At 38.9% G+C, this 22,445-nt stretch overlaps 1 protein-coding gene across 1 annotated transcript in view; it reads left to right on the top strand.

Annotated features, from left to right (window-relative positions):
• The first annotated feature begins 399 nt into the window (after positions 1 to 399).
• Positions 400 to 22,445, top strand: part of THSD1 (thrombospondin type 1 domain containing 1) — a 57,066-nt gene continuing 35,020 nt past the window's right edge. The window contains exons 1-3 of the mRNA XM_007945238.2: positions 400 to 457; positions 5,160 to 6,125; positions 18,765 to 18,923. Coding sequence (XP_007943429.1) covers positions 400 to 457; positions 5,160 to 6,125; positions 18,765 to 18,923 — 1,183 coding nt within the window. The remainder of the gene's footprint in view (positions 458 to 5,159; positions 6,126 to 18,764; positions 18,924 to 22,445) is intronic.

The following is a 22,445-nucleotide window of genomic DNA, read 5'->3' on the forward strand; positions in this document are numbered from 1 at the left end:
TCTTCACTAAGAATGCACTAAAGCTTGGTGTTCTGCACAGATAATCTTAGTGTTGGGCTACTTTCTGAATGTTCTTAACAAGTGAACTATAATGGAATGAAAGGGATGTGTGATTGCAGAACATTTTCCCAGGGAAAATTAATGTCCTCCCTGTTTTCCTTTCAGTATACCCTAGGAAATTTAAATTCTTAAAATGATTTTGTCATTTAATTATTACTATTTTATGAGTCGGGGCCAACTCGACGGCACATAACAACAACAACAACAATTTTGTGAATAACATTGAAAAGAGCCATCTTTTTCTGAAGTTCTTATTTCAGGTGTTCTTGGAAAAAATTTGTGATTTGGATGTGAGAAAGGACATGAGGAGATCAAAGACCTGGGATTTTGCTGATCAGAATGAAACAAATGTTGAAAGACTTTTCAAATCTGTTGTTGGTGGTACTCTGTGACTATGGTGAGTATTGTGAGCATACTTAATGCTGTGTTGTTGTTGTTCATTGCCATTGAGTTGATTCCAACTTATGATGATCCCACATATTACAGAGTAGACCTGTTCCATAGGGTTTTCTTGGCTGTAATTTTAACAGAAGCAGATCATCAGGCCTGTCTTCCACTAGGTAGGTTCAAACTGTCAACCAGTCATCATTAGGTTAGCAGTAGAGTGCAAACAATTTGCGCCACTTAGGATCCTATAGATATCAATGTTGTTGTTGGTAGGTGCCTCTCAAAAAAAAAAAAAAACACAAAAAACCAAACTCACTGCCATTGAGTCGTTTCCGACTCATAGCAACCCCCATTGAGTTTCTGAGGCTGTAAATCTTTACAGAAGTAGATTGCCCAGTCTTCCTTTCATGGAGCAGCTGGTGGATTTGAACCACTGACCTTCTGGTTAGCAGTCGGTTCTAACTCATAGCAACCCCATGTACAACAGAATGAAACATTGTCTGGTCCTGTGCTGTCCTCACAATCCTTGCTTTGTTTGAGCCCATAAAGAAACATAAATGTGAGATTTATAAATATATTGATGTTGATAACCTTTCACGAAGGAGGTAGGGTAGGGTCTGTTGTGAGTTCGTTTTCCACTGTGATCCTGGCAACCTTGGGTTCTTTCAAGGTTCTTCAGGGATTCTGCATACTTGATTCAGATTTCATTTTAAATATACTATAGAAGAAGGCTGGCTGTTCAAATCCACCAGCCACTCCTTGAAAGAAAGGTTGGGCAATCTACTTCCGTAGTGATACTGCCTCGGCAACCCAAGGAGGGATGCTATGAGTCAGGTCCGACTCGACGGCACAGAACAACAACAATAGAGTAATAATAACTCCCATTTTAGGAAACTGGAGATAAGCATGTTTATTGAGTTCTCTTTGATTGGTTTCCCAGTAATTCAGTGTTATAAATTTAAACTTCACACACTCTCACAAATGATATTTTACCTATTGCGGGTTTATGTAAGATTTCACTTGACAGGAGAGTTTTGCTGCTAGAACATCATTGGAACCAATCAGATTTTATGAATAACATACTTTTTTTAATAACATTTTTATGAATAACTTTTTTCATAATGCCAGTTGTGTATCCTTAGGTAAGTTTCTTAATCTCTTTCAATCTCAGTAATAATACTGACTTCACAGGATTGTTGATATTATAAAATAAAATCAAGGATGTGAAGCACCTTGAATGTCTGAGCATGTACAAAACCAGTTGCTTTCAAGGTGACTCCAACTCTGGCGACCACATGTGTGTCAGAGTAGAACTGTGCTCCCTAAGGTTTTTCGATGGGTGATTATTTGGAAGCAGATCACCAGACCTTCCTGCTGAGGCTTCTCTGGCTGGAGTTGAACTGCCAACCAAAGCAACACCCAAGCATGCGAGTCTGAGCACATAGTAAGTGCCTAATGTGAGTTTTCTTCAGTTTGTTCCACCCAAAAACTCAATTTGCTTTTAAGTTTTATGTAGCCTCTGAACTACTAGATTCAACAATATGACATAAAATTCAGTGCTTTTCTTTTGATGATTTCCAAATATGTCATAGATATTCAAGCATTTGATGGTGTGGGAGTGGAAGTTATTTTCACATTTGATGAAGAAAATGTCATCTAAGATATAAAGATACAGAGAATCCTGACTTGTGAGATACCAGCCAGTGAAATGAGCCAGGACATATGCTGTTCATTTTATCCAGTAGCTCACCTTCTTAAGTCAATTTTATTTTTTAAGAAAATGTGTACTTAAGACATCTGAATTAAGAAAAACGAATCTGGGACTCATTTCTTTTAAAGCTTAGCTTTGAACTGACTCATTCCAGTTCTACTTCCTGCTGAGAATTTCCATTTTCATCCCAGAAACGCTGAATCAGAATCAACATTTTAACAAGATCCCCAGCTGATTCTAACTAATGCCCTGTTTTAAAGTCATCTATCCCTGCTTAGAGTCTGTAAGTCATAGTCTATTTGATGGCAGTGGGTTTGGTTGATTCCACTCTGTGCATAACAGTCGCGTGCAAAAACTTACGTTAGTGTCCTTGGTTTCACAATGATAAATAAAAACATCCGAATTCTCCAATTAAAGCACGCAAGGATGTTTTGTTGTTGTTAAGAGAAAAATATCTTACTGAAATATAAAAATGAAAATGAGCATAGACTACACATAACACTAATGGAAAGGGTATTCTCACAGGTCTGTTTTTTTTCCCCATTTATAAAGAGATACTTGTTGTTGTTATGTGCCATCAAGTCGGCCCCGACTCATAGTCCCCTTCTTGGATTTTCAAGGCAGTATCACTACGGATAGTAGATTGCCCCATCTTCCTTCCGAGGAGTGGCTGGTGGGTTTGAACCTTAGCCACTATGCTACCAGATCTCCTAGTTACTTTAAATACAATAAACGCATGTACTGCCGTCGAGTCGATTTCGACTCATAGTGACCCCTCCTTGGGTTTTTGAGGCAGTATCAGGACGGAAGTAGATTACCCAGACTTCCTTCTGAGGAGTGGCTGCTGGATTTGAAATGCCAGCCTTCTGGTTAGCAGTCAAATGCCTTAGGCACTATGCTACCAGAGCTACTTAATACAATAAAGGAATGGGAAAATAAAAGAATGAATAAATAAATAAATAAATAAATAAATATATATATATATATATATATATATATATATATATATATATATATATATAGTAGTAGTCAGGATGTAGTGGGAGTAAATTGTAGTTTTCTAAATGAGAATGTATTCTTGTCTGTAGGAACAATTCAAGGGTAATATAGCTAGTTCTCTCTTTAGTATGTGCCTCCTATCTGCTATAACTGGAACTTACCAGTTGTATTTTTATTCTCTGTTTCCAACTGGGTATATGTGTCTCTTTCATTGATTTGCTACTTATCAGATCAGAATCTGATCTGTCTCATTCACAGTCCTGTTATTCACAGTAGACTTTCATTAGTTTACTATGTGGTATATTAAGATGCATCACAGAACCATTGTGCCTGCTTTTATCAGATTCAGATTAATATGATCATTATTCTCAGTCTTAATTCCTTCCTTTGGCTGTAATCCTTTTACCCATGAGTTCACGAAAGGGGCACTGGGTCTACTCTGAACCAGTGCTCAAGCTGCATAAATAGCCACCACCCTCAGCCTTGAATAGTATCCATCTAAAAGGGAATACCGCTCAACTTCTGTTTTGCCTAGAGCTGTAATCAAGAATTAGATCTACCCAAGTTTTATGTATTTTGTTTCACCACATCTTAAATAAGAAATGGGTAAAGTCCTGAGCTAATTAAAGAAAACACCCCTATGTACTAATAATATCTTTATGTGCTAATTCTAATAATCATTGAATACATATAAGGGTATATTTAAAGACTTACAGCCCAAACAAAGCACATATTGAGACCCTTTGGAGAGAGAGAGAAAATATAATGTCATGAATAGATATATATAAAGAATAATAAATTCATGCATACACACACATTTTTTTCTCAAACCAAAAGGGCACTGTAGCTCCCAAAATCTAGAATTGTTTCTGACCCTAGCTATGGGCTGACTGATGCATTGCCAAATTCTTTCTCCTTTATATATATTTGGGTGGATTCAAAATAGAAACAAGGATCCTTGTGTGTCTGTGTTCTTCCCACTCTTCACTTCAGCTGCTCTGATGGGTCTCTTTTAAAATGATACACTTCATTCCAACTGAATGATACTCAGGAGGCTAGTATTCATCTATCCTTTAGAGGCCAAAACCGGTTATGGAAATGTCATTAAAATTGCCAAGGACAAGACTTAAATAAGAAATTTCATAAACATTCACATCTACAAGAGCTGCCACTCTATCTTTAGATGACCTATGTAGAACAAAGTGTCAGCATCGCTTCCCCATCTAAAAATTACTGCCTCATACAGACTAATGAGCACTGTTTCCTTTAATAGTACAAATTCCCAAGTACTTGTCTTAAATATCAGAAAATAATAACTTTGAAGTAAATTTAGGGACTTGCATTTTAAGTGGCTTAGAGCAGTTTGTATTATATTATTTAAGTCAAGCCTTCTCTCACTTTACTACATATCCATTTTCCCCAAATACTTAAAGATTAAAATATGATTAAAATGAGAAATGTGAAGTATAGACACCTAAGAGATGACAGTTGTCAATTATTATGCTTTCTTTATAGATTTCATATTACATTTTAAATGTTGTGAACTCAGAGTATTTGTAACTAATTATTTTAAATATAACCATGAAAGATGAAGGTGAAGGACATAGCCACTTTAAGATGAAAACACAGCAATGCCAAGATCCTAGGATCTGTACTCTGCTTTATTTTATATCATCCATGGCTCAGTTTAGACTTATCTTGTGTCTAAAATGTCACAAATCTCACCAATGTTGTTGTTACTAGCTGCTGTTGAGTCAACCCCAACTCATGGCAACGCCGTGCATTACAGAGTAGAACTGCTCCATAGGGTTTTCTTGGCTGTAATCTTTATGAAAGCAGATCACTAGGCCTTTCTTCTGTGGAGCTGCTGGGTAGGTTTGAACTGCCAATCTTTAGGTTAGCGGTGCGGGCAAACTGCTGTTACCACCGGGATTCCTTAATGTCACCAGGAGTGCTGCTCACTTACTCCTTTTTAAAACTAATTCTGACCATTTCATTTCAGTTCTTGGAGAAGCTGAATATATACTCTTGGGAGAGCCAGGCCATGTAGCACTAAGCAACAACACAGTGTCTGTGCATTTTCAGCATTTTGATGGTGCTAATTGGACATTGAGGAATGTATCTGTCTTGCTGTTGGAAGCCAACACCAACAAGACTATTGCCACCAAATACCTTCTGACCAACCAGTCGCAGGGAACATTTGAGTTTGAGTGTTTCTACTTCAAGGAGGCTGGTGACTACTGGTTCATGATGAGTTCAGAAGCAGTGGACAATAGCACTACAGTCCTTTGGTGGAAAAAAAGTACGTTTCTGAAGGTGGAGTGGCCCATCTTTCACTTTGACTTAAATAGGACCTCCAGTGCAGCAGAAGGCATCTTTCAGGTGGGCTTTTTCACCAGTCAGCCACTGTGCTCATTCCCTGTGGATAAGCCCGACATCTTGGTGGATATCATCTTTACCAACAGTCTTCCTGAAACAAGAACAAGTCAGGGACAGCCCCTGGAAATAAGAACCAGCAAAAGGACAGAACTCTGTCAAGGTCAGTGGGTTGAGTTTGGCTGTGCACCTGTGGGGCCAGAAGCCTATGTCACTGTGGTACTGAAACTGCTTGGCAGAGACTCGGTCATTACCTCAACAGGACCCATTGACCTGGCCCAGAAATTCGGATACAAACTGGTGATGGTGCCAGAACTGATGTGTGAGTCCGTGGTGGAAGTGATGGTGGTGCCTCCACCTTGCATTTTTGTCCAAGGAGTAATTGCTGTCTTCAAGGAGGCCCCCAGACTCCCTGGGGAAGGGGCAGTTTGGCTGGCTGAAAACACCCTAAACCTGGGAGAGAGGAGGACAGTATTTAACTGCAGTCTGTTTGATATGGGAAAGAATAAATACTGCTTTGACTTTGGCATTTCAAGCAGAAGCCATTTTTCCACAAAAGACAAGGAGTGCATGCTAATTCAGAGAAATATAGGTTGGTATTGAGTTTTTTTTTTTTTTTAAATTTACCAAATTGGTGCCTTCATATAATCAAAATTATTATTTAGAATTTGGATGGACTTAATTTTCTATGAACTGTACCATTAGTTTTGTGGCTCACTCTTCATTATGTCCTAATTGGCATTATCATCCTTATCTGAAAAATTAAGAGGCAAAGCTTGCCACTGATACAATCTTTCTGGATCTCAGTTTCTTCATGACTAAAATGGAGATAATAAAAGTACCTACTTAATAAAGGATTGAATAAAATAAAATGTGTAAAATTCTTAACATAGTGCCTGGTATATAGGAAGCACTCAGTAAAATTTAGTTGTTATTATGTTATATTTCAACATTATGTTATTTTATCACATGGCAAGTCCATGGCAGGTATGATCAGAATCTAAAGCTAAATCCCAAATTGGAGTTTAGCTTGTTTGGGTTTAGTCACTTCTGGCTTCCTCTAGCTGAGCATGTCTCTTTCCTTTTCAGTTGTTCATTATGGAAATGAAGATCTTTAGTGAGATTTCAAGGAAAAGCAAATTCACTGCTTTCTTGTCGGTTTGGAATCATAGTGGAAACCCACCTTGGGTTTCCAAGGCTATAAACCTTTACAGAAGCAGACTGCATCATCTTTCTTCCACGGAGCAGCTGGTAGGCTTGAACCACTGACCTTTTGCTTAGCAGCCAAATGCCTTAACCACTATAACACCAGAGCTCCTTTTCAAAGAAAATCTTTCTAAACAGTTCTTCAAGTTCTGTGTTCTTTGTGTCATGCCCTATCTCATCAAAAAGAGGAGTCCCTGGGTGGTATAATGATTAATGCATTGAGCTATTAACTGAAGGTTGGTGGTTCGAGGCTACTCAGATGTGCCTTGGAAGAAAGGCCTGGCAATCTACTTCCAAAAAATCAGCCATTGAAAACCCCATGGAGCACAGTTCTACTCTGACACAGACGAGGTTGCCATGAGTTGGGGTTGACACAATGGCAGCTGTGATTTTAATCACAAAGAAGTGCAGTTATTACAATTTCATCCATCCCAGAGTTCTCTTTGCATATGCTTCCATTTTAATGAGTTCAGGCCTGGGTGCAAGCCAGTGGCTTAATTTGACAGAGACTGTCTCATTCCCTTACATGCTCTTCTCATCTTCCACTCCCCTTCCTTCAGCCCCAGTAAGCCCAGTGTCCCCTTACTGTCCCAAGTCTCTGACTAATTTTGTCTGTAACCTTAAGTGTTTCTTGATCTAAATCTACCCACTTCTCCTTAGAAGTTGCTTTCCTTCAGCTTTCTTCCTTCAACTTGTGCTCCTATTATCCACGGAGTTCTTTCAGACCTCTGCTCTCAGACTTCAGCCCCTGCTTCCTGTTTAGCTCTCAGAGTTGACCTAGCCTCCTACGACACAGCAGTTGGAAGCCATCAGGTGGCAGCTCCCTCAGCCCCCCACCAAAATCTTCACCTCTACATGCATCGGACCATCTTCTCCTTCCCTGTTATCATGAAAGAGGCATTGTTCCTCTCATGTAAAGTCAGCTCTCCGTCTTTACTGTGGATTTCACCTCCTTCATTCATTACAGGAACCTTCTGTTAATCAGTGTTTTCTCTCTCTCCTGTCTTTAACTGGCCTTTCTATATTGGGTTATTCCCATCAGCATTGAAATATACTTATTTTATCTCCCGAAGCCCTATGTTCTGTCCCAAGTATCACTTTCTCTTTTTCTTTTTATAGCCCAGTTTCTTGGAAAAGTTGTCTAAACTTTGTGGCTTCTACTCCATACTCCTACCCTGAAAATGGTCTCACTTGAAACAGCCAGTTTCCAAAATCCAGGAACACTTTCAGTCCTCATCTTCATAGATACTTCCTCCTCTAGACAGAGTCACTCCTTGGTTCCTTGGCACCACACTCACCTTGTTCACCTGCCTCTCTGACAGTTCCTTCATGGTCTTCTTGGCCTGCCAGTTCCACTGTGTCTCTGCCCTTAAGTGTTGGTCTTTGTCTTCATATAGTACTACATCCTCTTCCCTTTTTCACACACTTGCTGGGTGATTTCATTTACACCCCTGTGTTGATGCTGATGACTCTAGGTGCATATTTTCCTAGTTCTTCCCCTTTATCCAAGTGCTGCTTGATACCTTTCACCTCTAAGGCATCTCCCAGGCCCTCAAATGCAACCTCTCTGGAATTGGATTCCTCACCTTACCTCCTAAACCTTGTCCTCAGCATATGACTCCACCACGCATCTTGTTCAAACTCTTCTCCTTCGCCTCCTATCGACACTGAATCATTACAATAAGTCAGTAACAAATCATTAAGTTCTGTAGATTTTATCTCCTTAGTGTTAGAATTTCTTTTTCTTCAGTTCCACTGACACCATTTGGTTTAAGCCTTCATCATCCTTTACTTGGATTCTTTCAACAGATTCCTATTGATTCTCCTCTCTCTGCTCTGTTCTGTCTTAGTTCTTTAGTCCTACTATAACAATACCACAAGTGGAAGGCTTTTAACAAGCTAATTTATTCTCTCACAGTTTAGGAGGTTAGAAGTCTGAATTCAGAGCATGGACTTTAGGGGAAGGTATTCTCTCTTTATTGGCTATAGAGAAAGGTCCTTATCTTTTCAGTTTCTGCTTCCTTGGAGATCTTGTGTCTTTTTTTATTTCTTCCCCATGTTTTTTTTTTTTAAAAGTAAATAAGGTTTATTTATTTATTTATTTTTGCAGTGTTTCCTCCCCTCCCCTGTCACCCCTGGTAACCAACAAACTCCTTGTATCTTGACATCTGTTTTATTCCATCTATCTCTGCTCACAATTTTAATCTCTTTTTGTATTTCAAAAGATTGACTTAAGATACACATTGTACTAATCCTGTCTCATTACAAAGACGACCTATTTGCAAATTGTAACTATAGGCACAAAGGTTAGGATTTACAACACATATTTTTGGAGGATATAATTCAATCCATAGCACTATCATTCCAGCCAGAGGGGTTGCATAAAAATCGGGTCTGCTCATGTTAGTCACCTGCTGCAAACCTTTCAGTTACCTCACTTGACAGGAGGATAAGAATCTACAACCTCACCTTGACTCCAAGGCCTCCATTGTTAGGCCGCCCTCCTCACAGACATTATTATCTCTGGGCTCAGACCTGAACAGTCTTCCTCCACCTTCACCTCCAGTCTCCACTGAATGACTCTTCCTGACCCCAAGCTGGTTAAATTCCCATTGCTGTAAGCTGGCATGGCATAAGGCTGTACATAAAAACCAAAAGAACCAACCCACTGCCATTGGGTCGATTCCAACTCATAGTGACCCCTTTCAAGTTTCCAAGGCTGTAAAACATTATGGAAGTAGATTGCCTCATCTTCCTCCTGTGGAGCATCTGGTGGATTTGAACCACCTACCTTTTGGTTAGCAGACAAATGCCTGATTGCCTAATTTTATTCCTTTCCCCCTCATTGCAGAAGTTCATTTGGTGGCTAACTCTGACTTGTGCTGCCAGGAAGCTATGTTATTTATTTATTTAAAACTTTTTCATTGTAGTTAGGGTGAAATTTTATAAAGCAGATTTGTTTTATATGTAACAGTTCATATACATTTTATTTTGTGACACTGGTTACATTCCCAGGAGTGTAACATCTCACCTCCCACTTCCTTCCCTATGGTTACCCTTTCCTTGTGTCTTGCCTCCCTACCTTTCTCCCTGTGCAAATGCTGCCCTTCTGATCTCCCATGGTTGATTGTTCTAAGCAGTGCATTTCCCTGGTGTAAGTGTTGAACTTGCAGGTCTGTCTGTTGTATGGCTGAGAGTTAAACCCCAGGAGTGAGTTCAATTTTAGGCCCAAAGGGTGAAGCTATTTTAGTTTTCGTTTGTCCCATTTAGTATTCTTAGCACATTAATGGGTACTCTGTAACTGTTTATTAAATTGAAATTTGAATGGAGTTGTGTCTAGTCTTGGCTAAGTGTTAGTAGAAAAACAATTTAAGTGAACTAATTTAATCACCCAAGCTATGCTTGACTTTTTATAAGAAGATACTTGTTATAGGGGAAAAATTCTAATAGACTGAATTTAATGGAAACTAATCCAGGAAGTAAAGATATTCAGGCTATTTGATTAGAGACATTTGGGGACAGGAGGTCACCTTGTTCTCAAGTTGCTGGACTTTCCACAGATTGTTCTAAAGACTGGATTCCGCGCCTCCCCCCCCCCCCCCCCCCCAGCAGCTTGTGAGGCAAACAGCAGGGAAAAAGATACTGGAAAGGGGAACAACAGTGAGTTGTTTTTGTGCCCCGATTGAGAGTAGTCTGGGGGCTACTTATGGGGCTGTTCATACAGCAGCAACTAGACACAGCCAAAAAGATAACCTAGAGAAGCTAAACCTCCTGGAGACCCCAGATTGTTACAGGCTCTGACTGCTAAGCTGACAAATATATGTTTGCGATACTTTAGTGCTTTCCTGTTTTTTTTTTGTATGTAAGTTTATGACAGAACTCTTCTTTTGATTTTCCATTTAAATTGACAGCTCTGACCAGTAGAGTTGGTTTCTTTGCCAAATGGCATCATTCAGAGATCCCACTGAGCCACTATGACTTTTGGGAGTCACTGACTCACTCTGAATTTCTCATTAGTTCTGAAAATGAGATAATTTGGTTTTTGTATTTGTCTCTTTTCTAAATATGTCTTAGGACCTTGAGACTGAAAAACAGTTGAGTCGGGTATCATAGTGACTATGTAAATAACACTTTACAGCAGAGTTATTATAAATGTTGCAAAAAATGACTACTTATGTTTTTTCTTTATTCTATTTATTCTATTTGTATTTTTTTCTGCAGAAATGTTAATGTGTTTGATTATAGGGTGCTGCCTGAGATCTTGCTTGGGGGAATATTAGTAATGTATGATACAGGCGTTGTAATAACTTTCAAAAATCTAAAAAATTCTAAATTCTGAACAGTTCCGCTCTAAGGGTTTCATATAAGGGCTATACATATTTTATCTCAAAGCAAAAATTAAGGTGAATTTGAGAATTAATGATAGTGGATTTAAATCTATACTCCACATAGTTTTTTTGATAATTTAAAATTTTGGTCTTGCTTCTGTTTTCTCTTTTTAGAAAGTCTTATTTATTCTTTGTAATGTGTTTGAACAAAAACTTTTATCAAGAATAGGAATCTTGTCAATATCTTCTTCTTTGCAGGTGCTTGCAATATTGGTATTATCTTCAACCTGTGGCTTCTTTGACAGAGTCTTTTAAAGCTACTTTTCTGTTTTTGTGAGTTAGTCTACTTAGTGGTTGAAACTAGAAAATATTATTTAAAAATCCATATATACAGACCTTTGGATGCTATAATATTCCACAGTTCTCAGAAAGTGAATGAACCAGTAAACACTTCTGCACAGTGGAACTTATACTCTTCCTTCAAGATTCCTTTAGGACATCTCACATACTGAACGTAGTATGTGTTTATCTAATATAATGAAGATAGTTAATATTGGCATCTCAGAAGAAAGGCCTGGTAGTCTACTTCCAGAAAATCATCCATTGAAAACCCTGTAGAGCTCACGGTGTCACCAGAAATGACTCAGTACATCTAGTGTAGTCAACATTTATGTAGTGGTTACTATGTACCAGACACTGTTCTAAGTGGTTTCTGAATATTAACTCATTTATTCCCCAGAACAAGCCTATGAAATAGGTTAATTGTACTGTCCATTTTACAGGTGAGGAAATTGAGGAACAGAAAGGTAACTTGCCCAAGGTCAACAGTATTTAAATGACAAAGTCAGGACCCGGACCTATGTGGAGTGAGTCCAGAGTCTGCCTTACCACTGTCCTGTACTGCCTCCCATACAACCGTCAACCCATGTATTTAGTAATGTAAAACTTAAAGATTAAAAAAAGTTCAAATATTTTCCTCCCTTATCTCAGTGTTTCATCTTGTGCTCCCACTCACCTTGGAAGACATACCATTGGCTTAGGTATAAGTGTGATTGTTTTTCGGTATATAGTTTGGTGCCGTTGAGTTGGTTATGACTCATCATGACCCTGTGTACAACAGAACAAAACATAGCTTTGTCCTGCACCATCTTAACAATTGTTGCTATGTTTGAGCCCATTGTTGCAGCACTGTGTCATTCTATCTCACTGAGGATATTTTTTTTTTGCTGACCCTCTATTTGACTAAACATGATATCCTCCTTCAGGGACTGGTGCCTCCTGATAACATGTCCTAAGTAGGCCATGTTTATTTCTAAGGAACGTTCTGGCTGTACTTCTTCTGAGACAGATTTGTTCATTTTTTTGGCAGTTCATGGTAAGTTCCATGTTCTTTACCAACACCATAATTCAAAGGCATCGAGTCTTCTGTTGTCTTCCATATTCATTGTCCAGTTTTTGCATGCATATGAAGTAATTGAAAATACCAAGGCTTGAGTCAGGCACACCTCAGTCCTCAAAGTGACATCTTTGCCTTTTAACACTTTAGAGATCTTTTGCAGCAGATATATCCAGTGCAATACATTGTTTAATTTCTTGACTCCTGCTTCCATGGACATTGATTGTAGATCCAGGTAAAATGAAATCCTTGACAGCTTCAATCTTTTCTCCATTTATCATGATGTTGCTTATTGGTCAAATTATGAGGATTTTCATTTTCTTTATGTTGAGACTGAAGTCTTTGGTCTTCATCAGTAAGTATTTCAAGTCTTTTTTGCTTTCAGCAAGCAAGGTTGTGTAATCTGTATATTTCAGATTGTTAATGAGTCTTTTTCCAATCCTAATGCCACATTCTTCTTCGTATGGTCCAGCTTCGCAGATTATTTGTTTAGCACACAGATTGAATAACTATGGTGAAAGGATACAACCCTGATGCATACCTCCCTTTCTTGATTTTAAACTATGCAGTATCCCCTTGTTCTGTTTCAATGACTGCTTCTTGGTATATATACAGGCTCTACATGAGCACAATTAGTATTCTGGAAATCTCTTTCTTTGCAGTGTTATGTATAATTTGTCACAATCCACACAGTTGAGTGCCTTTGCATAGTCAATAAAACACAGGTAAACATCTTTCTGGTATTCCTTGGTTTCAGCTAAGATCCATCTGACATTGGTAGTGATATCTCTTGTTTGCATCCTTTTCTGAATGCAGCTTGAATTTCTGGTAGTTCCTTGTTGATGTACTGCTGCAACTGTTTTTAAATTGCCTTCAGCAACATTTTACTTGCATGTGGTATTAACGATATTATTTGATACTGTCCATTCAAATTTCAATTTAATAGACATTTACAGAGTACCCATTAATGTGCTAGGAATACTAAGTGGGACAAATGAAAACTAAAATAGCTTTACCCCAATATGCTACCTTCTGAAATGGTTGAATGTCAACCAGTTCTTTTTGGTACATTGACTCTGTATTTGTCTGAGTTTGTCCATAGAATCTTTCAGTATTGCAACTCCAGGCTTTAAGTTTTCTTCAGGTCTACCAGCTTGAGAAATGCCTATCAAGCTCTTCCCTTTTGGTGTTCTAACTTTAGGTCTTTGCACATCTCATTTTAATTACTTTATCTTCTCAAGCCACCCTTTGAATATTCTCTTCGACTCTTTTACTTCATTATTTCTTCATTTACTTTAGCTACTGTATAGGAGCTCTGGTAGCATAGTGGCTAAGACACTTGCCTGCTAACCAGACGGCTGGCGGTTCAAACCCACCAGTCACTCCTCGGAAGGAAGGTTGGGCAATCCTACTTCCGTAGTGATACTGCCTCGGAAACCCAAGGAGGGGTCGCTATGAGTTGGGGCCAACTCGACGGCACATAACAACAACAACAACTGTATGTTCAAGAGCAAGTTTTGGAGTTCTGACATGTGTTTTGGTCTTTCTTTCCTGTCTTTTTAATGACCATTTGCTTTGTTTATATATGATATCCTTGATGTAATTCCACAACTTGTCTGGTCTTTGGTCATTAGTGTTCAGTGCATCAAATCTGTTCTTGAGATGGTCTTTAAATTCAGGTGGGATATATTCAAGGTCACATTTTGGCTCTTGTGGATTTGTTTGAATTTTCTTCAACTTCAGCTTCAACTTGCATATGAGCAATTGATGGTCTGTTCTGCCTGGCCTTGTTCTAATGATTGATTTTCTCCATTGTCTCTTTCCACAGATGTAGTCAATTTGATTCATGTGTATTCCATTCAATGAGGTGCATGTGTATAGCCACTGTTGGTGTTGTTGAAAAATGCTGTTTGCAATGAATAAATCATCGGTATTGCAAAATTCTAACACATAGTCTCTGACATAATTTCTCTCACCAAGGCCCTATTTTCCAGCTACTAATCCTTCTTCTTTGTTTCCAACTTTCACATTGCAGTCACTAGTAATTATCAGTGCATCTTGATTGCATGGTTGATAATTTCAGACTGTAAGAAATGAGCCTAATTCTGTGGAAAAAAAAAAATCTGAACATCTTATTCCAGGTGCCTTTGCTCCTACTGCCACTTTTATACACTCACTTATGTCTATAAAATTTTCTCTTAAGTCTGTTTTGTTCAGTTACCTTGGTCTCCTGAGCAGATTGTACATAAATATTTTGTAGCCTATTTTCATTCACAGAGTCTTAGAAACTAATCTCCTCTTTCATATTCCAGACAAATTTTATTCATGCAGAACTAATATCCTGTGTAGTGGCCTGAAAGGCATTTAGCCCAGCCAAACAGATTCATTGTATAGTGTGAGCATTTAAACAGGACAAAAGAAAACGACAAAAAAAAGCCCTTTTATTCATGAAGTAAGACCATTTGGCATATTGGTTATCTTGATCTTCATTTCTAATCCACAAACTGTGGTTATTTTATGAGTTCCCATTTTGCCAAGTATTTTCCTCACAGTTATTAGCAGAGATCTTCGGGAGCTAAGTACTGGAGGCTTCGTGTCTGAAGAGCCCAGCCATCTCTAGGACAAAGCTGACTCTTTGTTCTGTGATGTGAGGAGCTGTAGAGTGTTCTGGGAGGCACAGAACCAATATTGTGTTCAGTTGGACCTCTCGATGGAACATGATCACCACACCTCAGTTGATGTTGGTCCAGGATACTCCTTTGTAATGCTTCCACTCTTGTGAAGATCCCTGGAGATTTTTAATTGCTGTAAAGAACCATATTCCGTGACTCACCCCAAAGATTGCACCACTTGACTCACCTGAGAATGTATCTGCCTTATACATTCCTCTTGTTTGTGTAGCTTTGTATACCTTTCACTGAACTATGAGTTTTTGTCCCTAGAAGATGAGATACTGTTTTGGTCCTTGGTGTTACCATAACCTAATGAGTCTTGGGATTGGATGGGTGCTTATAGGGAAGGGACTTAGAATAATTCAATTATTCTATCTGGCAGTGGTTGCATATCTACTTACAAGAGAAGTTCGATTAATCAATTCATGTTGGATGTTCGGGAGTGTTTTTTTTTTTTTTTTTTTAATGTGTTTTGAAGCTCTAGTGTGAGATGTATCCCCATTTAAGATTGTTAAGGCACCTTGTTGAATTGACCCCCTTATCCTTATGTTCCTCTTTATCTTTCATAATATTCCTTGTTCTGTAGTCCATAATATTCCTTGTTCTGTAGTCCACTTTGTCTGACATTAATGTAGCCAGTTCAGCTTTCTTTGATTAATTTTGAAAGGTATATATTCTTCCTTTCTTTCACTTTTCACCTGTCTTTATATTTATTCTAAACAGCGTATAGTTAGATCTTGTTTTTTTATCCACTCTGACAATCTCTTAGTGTGTTTAGATTATTAATATATTAATGTAATCATTATCTGCTTGGATTGAAATCTACCATCTAGTTTATATTTTTTCCATTTTTTTTCCTGCCTCTTTTGGATTAATCAAATATTAACTTTAACTCCACCGTTAGTTTATTATTTGCACCTTAAAAGAGTTTACAATATACAACTTTAATTACTTTCAAATAATATATTATTTTAAAAAATCAATTTTATATTTACCTTTATGTATGCCATTTCAATCCTCTTCATTTCTTAGTATAAATCCAAGTTTGCTTTTTTTTTTTTAAACTCTATCTTGTAGTGAAGGCCTACTGGAAATGCAGTCCCTCTCCCTCAGTTTTTGTCTGAAAAAGTTGTTGTTGCTTTTCTCTTCATTTTTGAAAGATATTTTCACGTAGTAGAGTTCTGGGTTTCAGAACTTTAGGTATATTGCTCAAGTGTTCTGGCTTGCATAATTTCTTACAAGAAGTCTACTGAAATTTTATCTTTATTATTCTGTATGTGATATGTTTCCACCCCCACCTCCCCACCCCACCTTCAAGATTTTCTGTTTGAGGTTTTAGTAGTTGAAAACATGTCTCAGTTTTTGTTTCTATTTATCCTGCTTAGTGTTTCCTGAGCATCTTGGGCCTGTGGTTTGGTATCTTTCATTTATTTTTGGAAATTCTTTGAAACATTAGCTCTTCAAATATTTCTTCTGTTCCATTCTCTCTCTTTTCTTCTGGCATTCCAATTAGAAGTTTGATAAGCTATTTAACGTTATCCCGCAGCTCTTGGATGTTCTGTTCTATTTTATTTACTCTTGTTTTTCTCATTGAGTTTCAGTTTGGATTTTTATTGACCTGTATTCAAGTTCACTGTTTCTTTCCTCAGCTGTGTCAGGTTTACTGACAAGCCTATAGAAGGCATTCTTCAGCTCTATTACCATGTTTTTCATTTCTAACATTTCCATTTAATTTGTTTCAGTCTCTAAATCTGCTGAAATTTCCAGTCTATTCATGCATGTCACTCACCTTTTCCACTAAAGTCTTTAACATATTCATCATAACTCACTGCTGTCGAGTCATTTCCAACTTGTAGTGACCCCTCCTTGGGTTTCTGAGGCCGTATCTGCATGGAAATAGATTGCCCAATGTGGCTGGTAGCATACTGCCTAAGGCATTTGACTGCTAACCAGAAGGTTGGCGGTCCAAACCCACCAGCCACTCCTGGGAAGGAAGGTTGGGCAATCTACTTCTGTAGTGATACTGCTTTGGAAACCCAAGCAGGGATCACTGTGAGTCGGATCTGACTCGATGGCAGTGTGTTGCATTTTTTCATTGTTGAGTTAATGTAGTCAGGAATTAAGTTGGGTTTGGGTTTTTACTGTTTCTATCAAATAATATCCTGATTTTAAGCCATGCAGTATCCCCTTGTTCTGTTCGAATGACTGCCTCTTGGTCTGTGTGCAGGTTCCACATGAGCACAGTTAAGTGTTTGGGAAATTCCCATTCTTTGAAAGAACAAATCTGCTTTGATGAAAGTACAGACAGAATGCTCCTTAGAAATGAGGATTGTGAGACTTCATTTCATGTACTTTGGACATGTTATCAGGAGGGATTAGTCCTGGAAGGACATCATGCTTGGTAAAGTAGAGGGTCAGTAAAAAAGAGGAAGACCTCAAAAACTGGATTGGCACAGTTGGTGCAACAGGGGGATCAAACGTAGTAATGATTTTGAGGATGGTGTGGGACCAGGCAGTGTTTTGTTCTGTTGTACATAGGATCTTTATAAGTTGGAGCCAACTTGACAGTATCTAACAACAACAACAACACAGCAAACTTCAATGTACCAAGGACTTCAATTTTTTCTAGTGTTACTTTGTGTTTAGGAGAGGGATAGAATGCCACAGGGTTTTTATCAGTGTTTCTGTTCCATCTTAGGTTAGGCTTGAGCTGTGTCAGACAAGTCCTCATCTCTCATCTTGCCTCTCTTCCAACAGTATATTGCTATTATTTGATATTTGGTGCTTGGGAGTTGGGGATCGGAGGGCACTCTCTTTTCTGATTTTGCCTGTCTTAGGCAAGTGTATTCCTGAGTCTCAGGAATAAGGCCTTCCTGTTCGCCTCAGTGGTAGAAAGTCTTTAAATACCTGGGACCATGTTGTTTTCTGCTTCTCCCCAGGAGTAAAGAGTTTTTTTTTTTTTCATTCCCAGTAGCAAGGGGTCTGGGTCTTCCTGCCCTTAGGGAGACAAGATTTGTTGCCCTTCCCCCAGAGCCTTAATGCTTTCGCTCTTTAGGGGAGATAGACAAGAAGGATCTAGGTGAGGTTCCTTGCCTTTCCCACAATGATATGTTTCCCTCCTCAGGCCTGCACTACGAGGGAGGCTTTCTGTGGCCTTATGCCCTGTGTTCAATCCTACGTGTGAGCATTTAGTGGGATCTGTGAGAACCTGCGAGTGGGCACAAATTCTCCTTGTGGCTTCCAGGTGTTCTCTGTTCTCATGCTAGCCCACACTAGGCATTTAGAAATTCATTTAAAATTTTTTGCTAAATTCTTTGCACCAGCTTGTACAGTGCCTGGTATTTGCTCCATGTAACAAGTGCTTGTATCCTGTCTTTCCTTGGAGGAACCTGTCTTTTCTTATATCATAGGCTATTTGACATGTCCTTAGCTCTCTTATGGGTTATGATTTTATAAATTACCTAGCTTTTTCTTATTTTAAGGGTGGGAGCAGCACTCTTTTCCATTTTTCTACCATTTTTGCTGACTTTTCAAGGCCTGAGATTTAACTTTTGCCTCTTCATTTGAATGTAGTTAAATTCTGATTCTCAAATTAATTAGCATTAAAGGTATGCCTTATGTCCTTGCAGAGACCTGGGGATTGTGGCAGCCATGGACACAGTGTAGCACCACGTGTGGGGATGGTGTGAGAGAGCGTCGCCGAGTGTGTTTCACTTCCTTCCCCTCGAGACCTGGCTGTCCTGGAATGTCGTCAGAGACCTCCTTGTGTTCCTTGGAGGAGTGTAATGGTAGGTATTCTTTTTCCTTTGGGAATCTTTCCTCAGAGACTTCATCAGAGGCAATATCAAGCCTAGGCCTACCTGGCAATCCCCATTCTGACTTCAAGAGTGGACTCATACAGACCTTCTGTTATTGTTGATTGCATTACTAACCCTGTGCTTGTTCAGTGTTTCTAAGACTGGAAGTAACTGGCGAAAACAGCTTGCCAGTATGGTGACAGGGAAATACACAATATGAAAAAGAAAATATATCTAAACTTCTAAACTAAAGATTCAGACATAACTAATTTTTCAAAATACAAAAATAGAGTTAACATTTCTGCCTGATATATATATATTTTAAATGCTATTATTTGTCCTTCCTTTGCTTCCCTCTCACCAGAATTGTACAAAAACATTTTTCTGTAATTTTTCTCCCTGTCATCTCAGAGAAGCCCGAGGGTACCATATTATTTGTCAAAGTGGGCCAAAATACCCTGTCTTATGCCCTGGATGGCCCTAGGTTATACTTTGCCCACCCCACCCCCCACCACCTCAGGAGTTGGTCAATAGGTTTCTTTTTGCCATCACCTACAGACTGGTCTTTGCAAGACAAACTTTAGTAGGTATTCAATGAATTTTTGATGTTCATGGTCTACAGATGTGGTGCTCACGTGGATCATTTAGGTCTATTTCAGCTTGTAGAGCTAATCCTATTCATTTACCACAGGCTACAATAATAAATAATCTTTGCACTTCTCACACATCATCCTGCCTCCTGATATACAACCCAGCTCCCCATTTAATTGGCTGGTCTTTACTCTGATCCTGACTCTTAAAGTTCTTTTGTCAAGTTCTACCTTCTTCCACTCTCCAGTTCCAGATTTAAAAAAAAAAAAAAACACTAGTTACTCGTCACTTTGGCATCTGGAGGACTTGACTACTGCTCTCTGTTTGGATCTTAGAGTACCTTTTAGCAAAAACCACAGGCATGTGGCAACATCTCAACTCAGTCCCTACGTGTGGCTTTAGAAAACCTTCTCGTTAGTTACTCCTCTTTCTAGCCATGCCTTCAGTCCTGTTCCCTTCATTCTAGCATTCTGTGAGGACATTGCTCTCTGCCCTTTTCCTACTGCGTCAGACCCAGGGCTGTCTTCCAGCCCTTAACGTGCTGCTCTTTTTCATAGACCCTGGCCTCCACTTTGTATCCATTCTTTATTCAATTGTATCTTACACTGTTTTCTAATACTTTCTTCTCTATCCTATTCTTTATAAATCCTTTTCATTCTCTGTAATCCCTTTCTTGTCTATCACTTCCTTCAAATATACCTTTTCTTGTCAATCCTAGGATGGCATATTAATAAGTTAAGATTTCTCTATCTTTTTTAAACATTATTATTGTGATTTGGGTGAAGATTTACAGAGCAAAATCACTTTCCACACAGTAGTTCACATACACTTTGTCTCATGACATTGACCACAGTTTACCACAATGCAACAGCGCCCCTCCCACCTCCTCCCAATAGTTACCTCTACCTTGTGTCCCTGCCTCCATGCACTCCTGCCCCCTGAGCTGTCTCTCTATGCATAAGCGGCCTTTCTCTCTCCCATGATTGTTCACCGAGGAGTGTATCTACCTGAGGTAAACATTCAACTCATTTGCCTGACTTTTGTTTGGCTAGAAACCCCAGGTGTGGATTCAATTCCACACCTAAAGGGCAGCGAGGGGCCATAGTCTCAGTGGTTCCATCAGGCTCTATTGGACCAGCAAACCTGGTCCCCCGCCTTTTTTTTTTCTCCAAATGATTTTGAATTTTGTTCCACATTGTTCTCCTTCTCTATCCAGGATCTCCTACATAGATCCCCTTCCAAGTGGGTGACAGTGGTAGCCAGGCACCATCAAGTTCTTCTGGTCTCATAGTCGTATAGGCTGCAGATCAGATAGTGTACCAGTCGCTAGGACTAATTGTTTCCATGAATTTTGGTTTTCTTCATTCTTCTTTGCTCTGGATGAGGAGAGACCCATCGTTGCATCTAGATGGCAGCTTGCTAGCTTTTAAGATCCCAGTCACTACTCGCCAAAGTAGGAGGTGGAACAATGTTTTGTATAGTATGTTATGCCATTTGAGCTTGATGTCCCCTGAAACCATGGTCCCAAGCCCACAGGTTCAACTACTCAGTCCCTCAGTTTTAGGTTTACCATTTAAGTCTTTGATCCATCTGGAGTTTGTTTTTGTGTATGGTGTGAGGTATAGATCTTGGTTCATTTTTCTGCAAATGGATCTCCAGTTTTGCCAGCACCATTTATTAAACAAACATTCCCTTCCCCATTTAATGGATTTTGGGCCTTTGTCAAAGATCAGCTGTCTATAGGTCAATGGATCTATGTCTGGGTTCTCAATTCTATTCCATTGGTCTATGTATCTGTCATTAAGCCAATACCAGGCAGTTTTGACTACTGTGGCTGTATAGTAGATTTTGAGATCTGGTAGTGTGAGACCTCCTACTTTGTTGTTCTTCTTCAATACTGCTTTGCTTATCCGAGGTCTCTTTCCTTTCCATATAAAGTTTGTGATTGGTTTTTCCATATCCCTAAGGAATGATGATGAGATCTGGATTGGAATTGCGTTGAATGTATAGAATTGCTTTGGGTAGAACTGACATTTTCACAGTGTTCAATCTTCCTTATCCAAGAGCATGAAATGTTCTTCCATTTATGTAGATCTCTTATGGTTTTTTGAAGTTTTTTATAGTTTTCTTTGTAGAGGTCTTTTGTGTCCCTGGTAAGATTTATTCCCAAGTATTTTATTTTTTGGTAGCTATTGTAAATGGTGTTGATTTTCTTATTCCTTCTTCAGCAATTTCTTTGCTGGTGTAGGGGAATCCAACTGATTTTTGGATGTTGATCTTATATCCTGCCATGATGCTATATCTCTCAGTTAGTTCCAGTAGATTTTTGACTGAGTCTGTTGGGTTTTCTAGGTATAGAATCATATCATCAGCAAATAGGGATAGTTTGACTTCTTCCTTACCAATTTGGATGCCTTTGATTTCCCTTTCTTACCTTATGGCCCTGGCTAGGACTTGCAGTACAATGATGAATAGAAGTGGTGATAGCAGGCATCCTTGTCTGCTTCCTGTTCTCAAGAGGAATGCTTTCAGTCTCTCTCCATTGAGAGTAATGTTGGCTGTTTGTTCTGCATAGTTGCCCTTTATTATGTTGAGGAATGTCCCTTCTATTCCTATTTTGCTGAAGAGTTTTGATCAGGAGTCGGTGTTGGATTTTATCAAATGCCTTTTCTGCATCAATTGATATGATCATGTGGTTCTTCTCCTTTGTTCTATTTATGTGGTTGATGACGTTGATTATTTTTCTAATGTTGAACCATCCCTGCATACCTGATATGAACCCCACTTCGTTATGATGAATGATTTTCTTGAGGTGTTGTTGCAATCTATTGGCTAGGATTTTGTTGAAGATTTTTGCATGTATATTCATGAGGGATATTGGTCTGTAGTTTTCCTTTTGAGTGATGTCTTTGCCTGGTTTTG

This window comes from Orycteropus afer, unplaced genomic scaffold (assembly GCF_000298275.1).
Source record: "Orycteropus afer afer isolate SDZICR_OR568_19922 unplaced genomic scaffold, OryAfe1.0 scaffold00134, whole genome shotgun sequence".
NCBI classification, from domain to species: Eukaryota; Metazoa; Chordata; class Mammalia; order Tubulidentata; family Orycteropodidae; genus Orycteropus; species Orycteropus afer.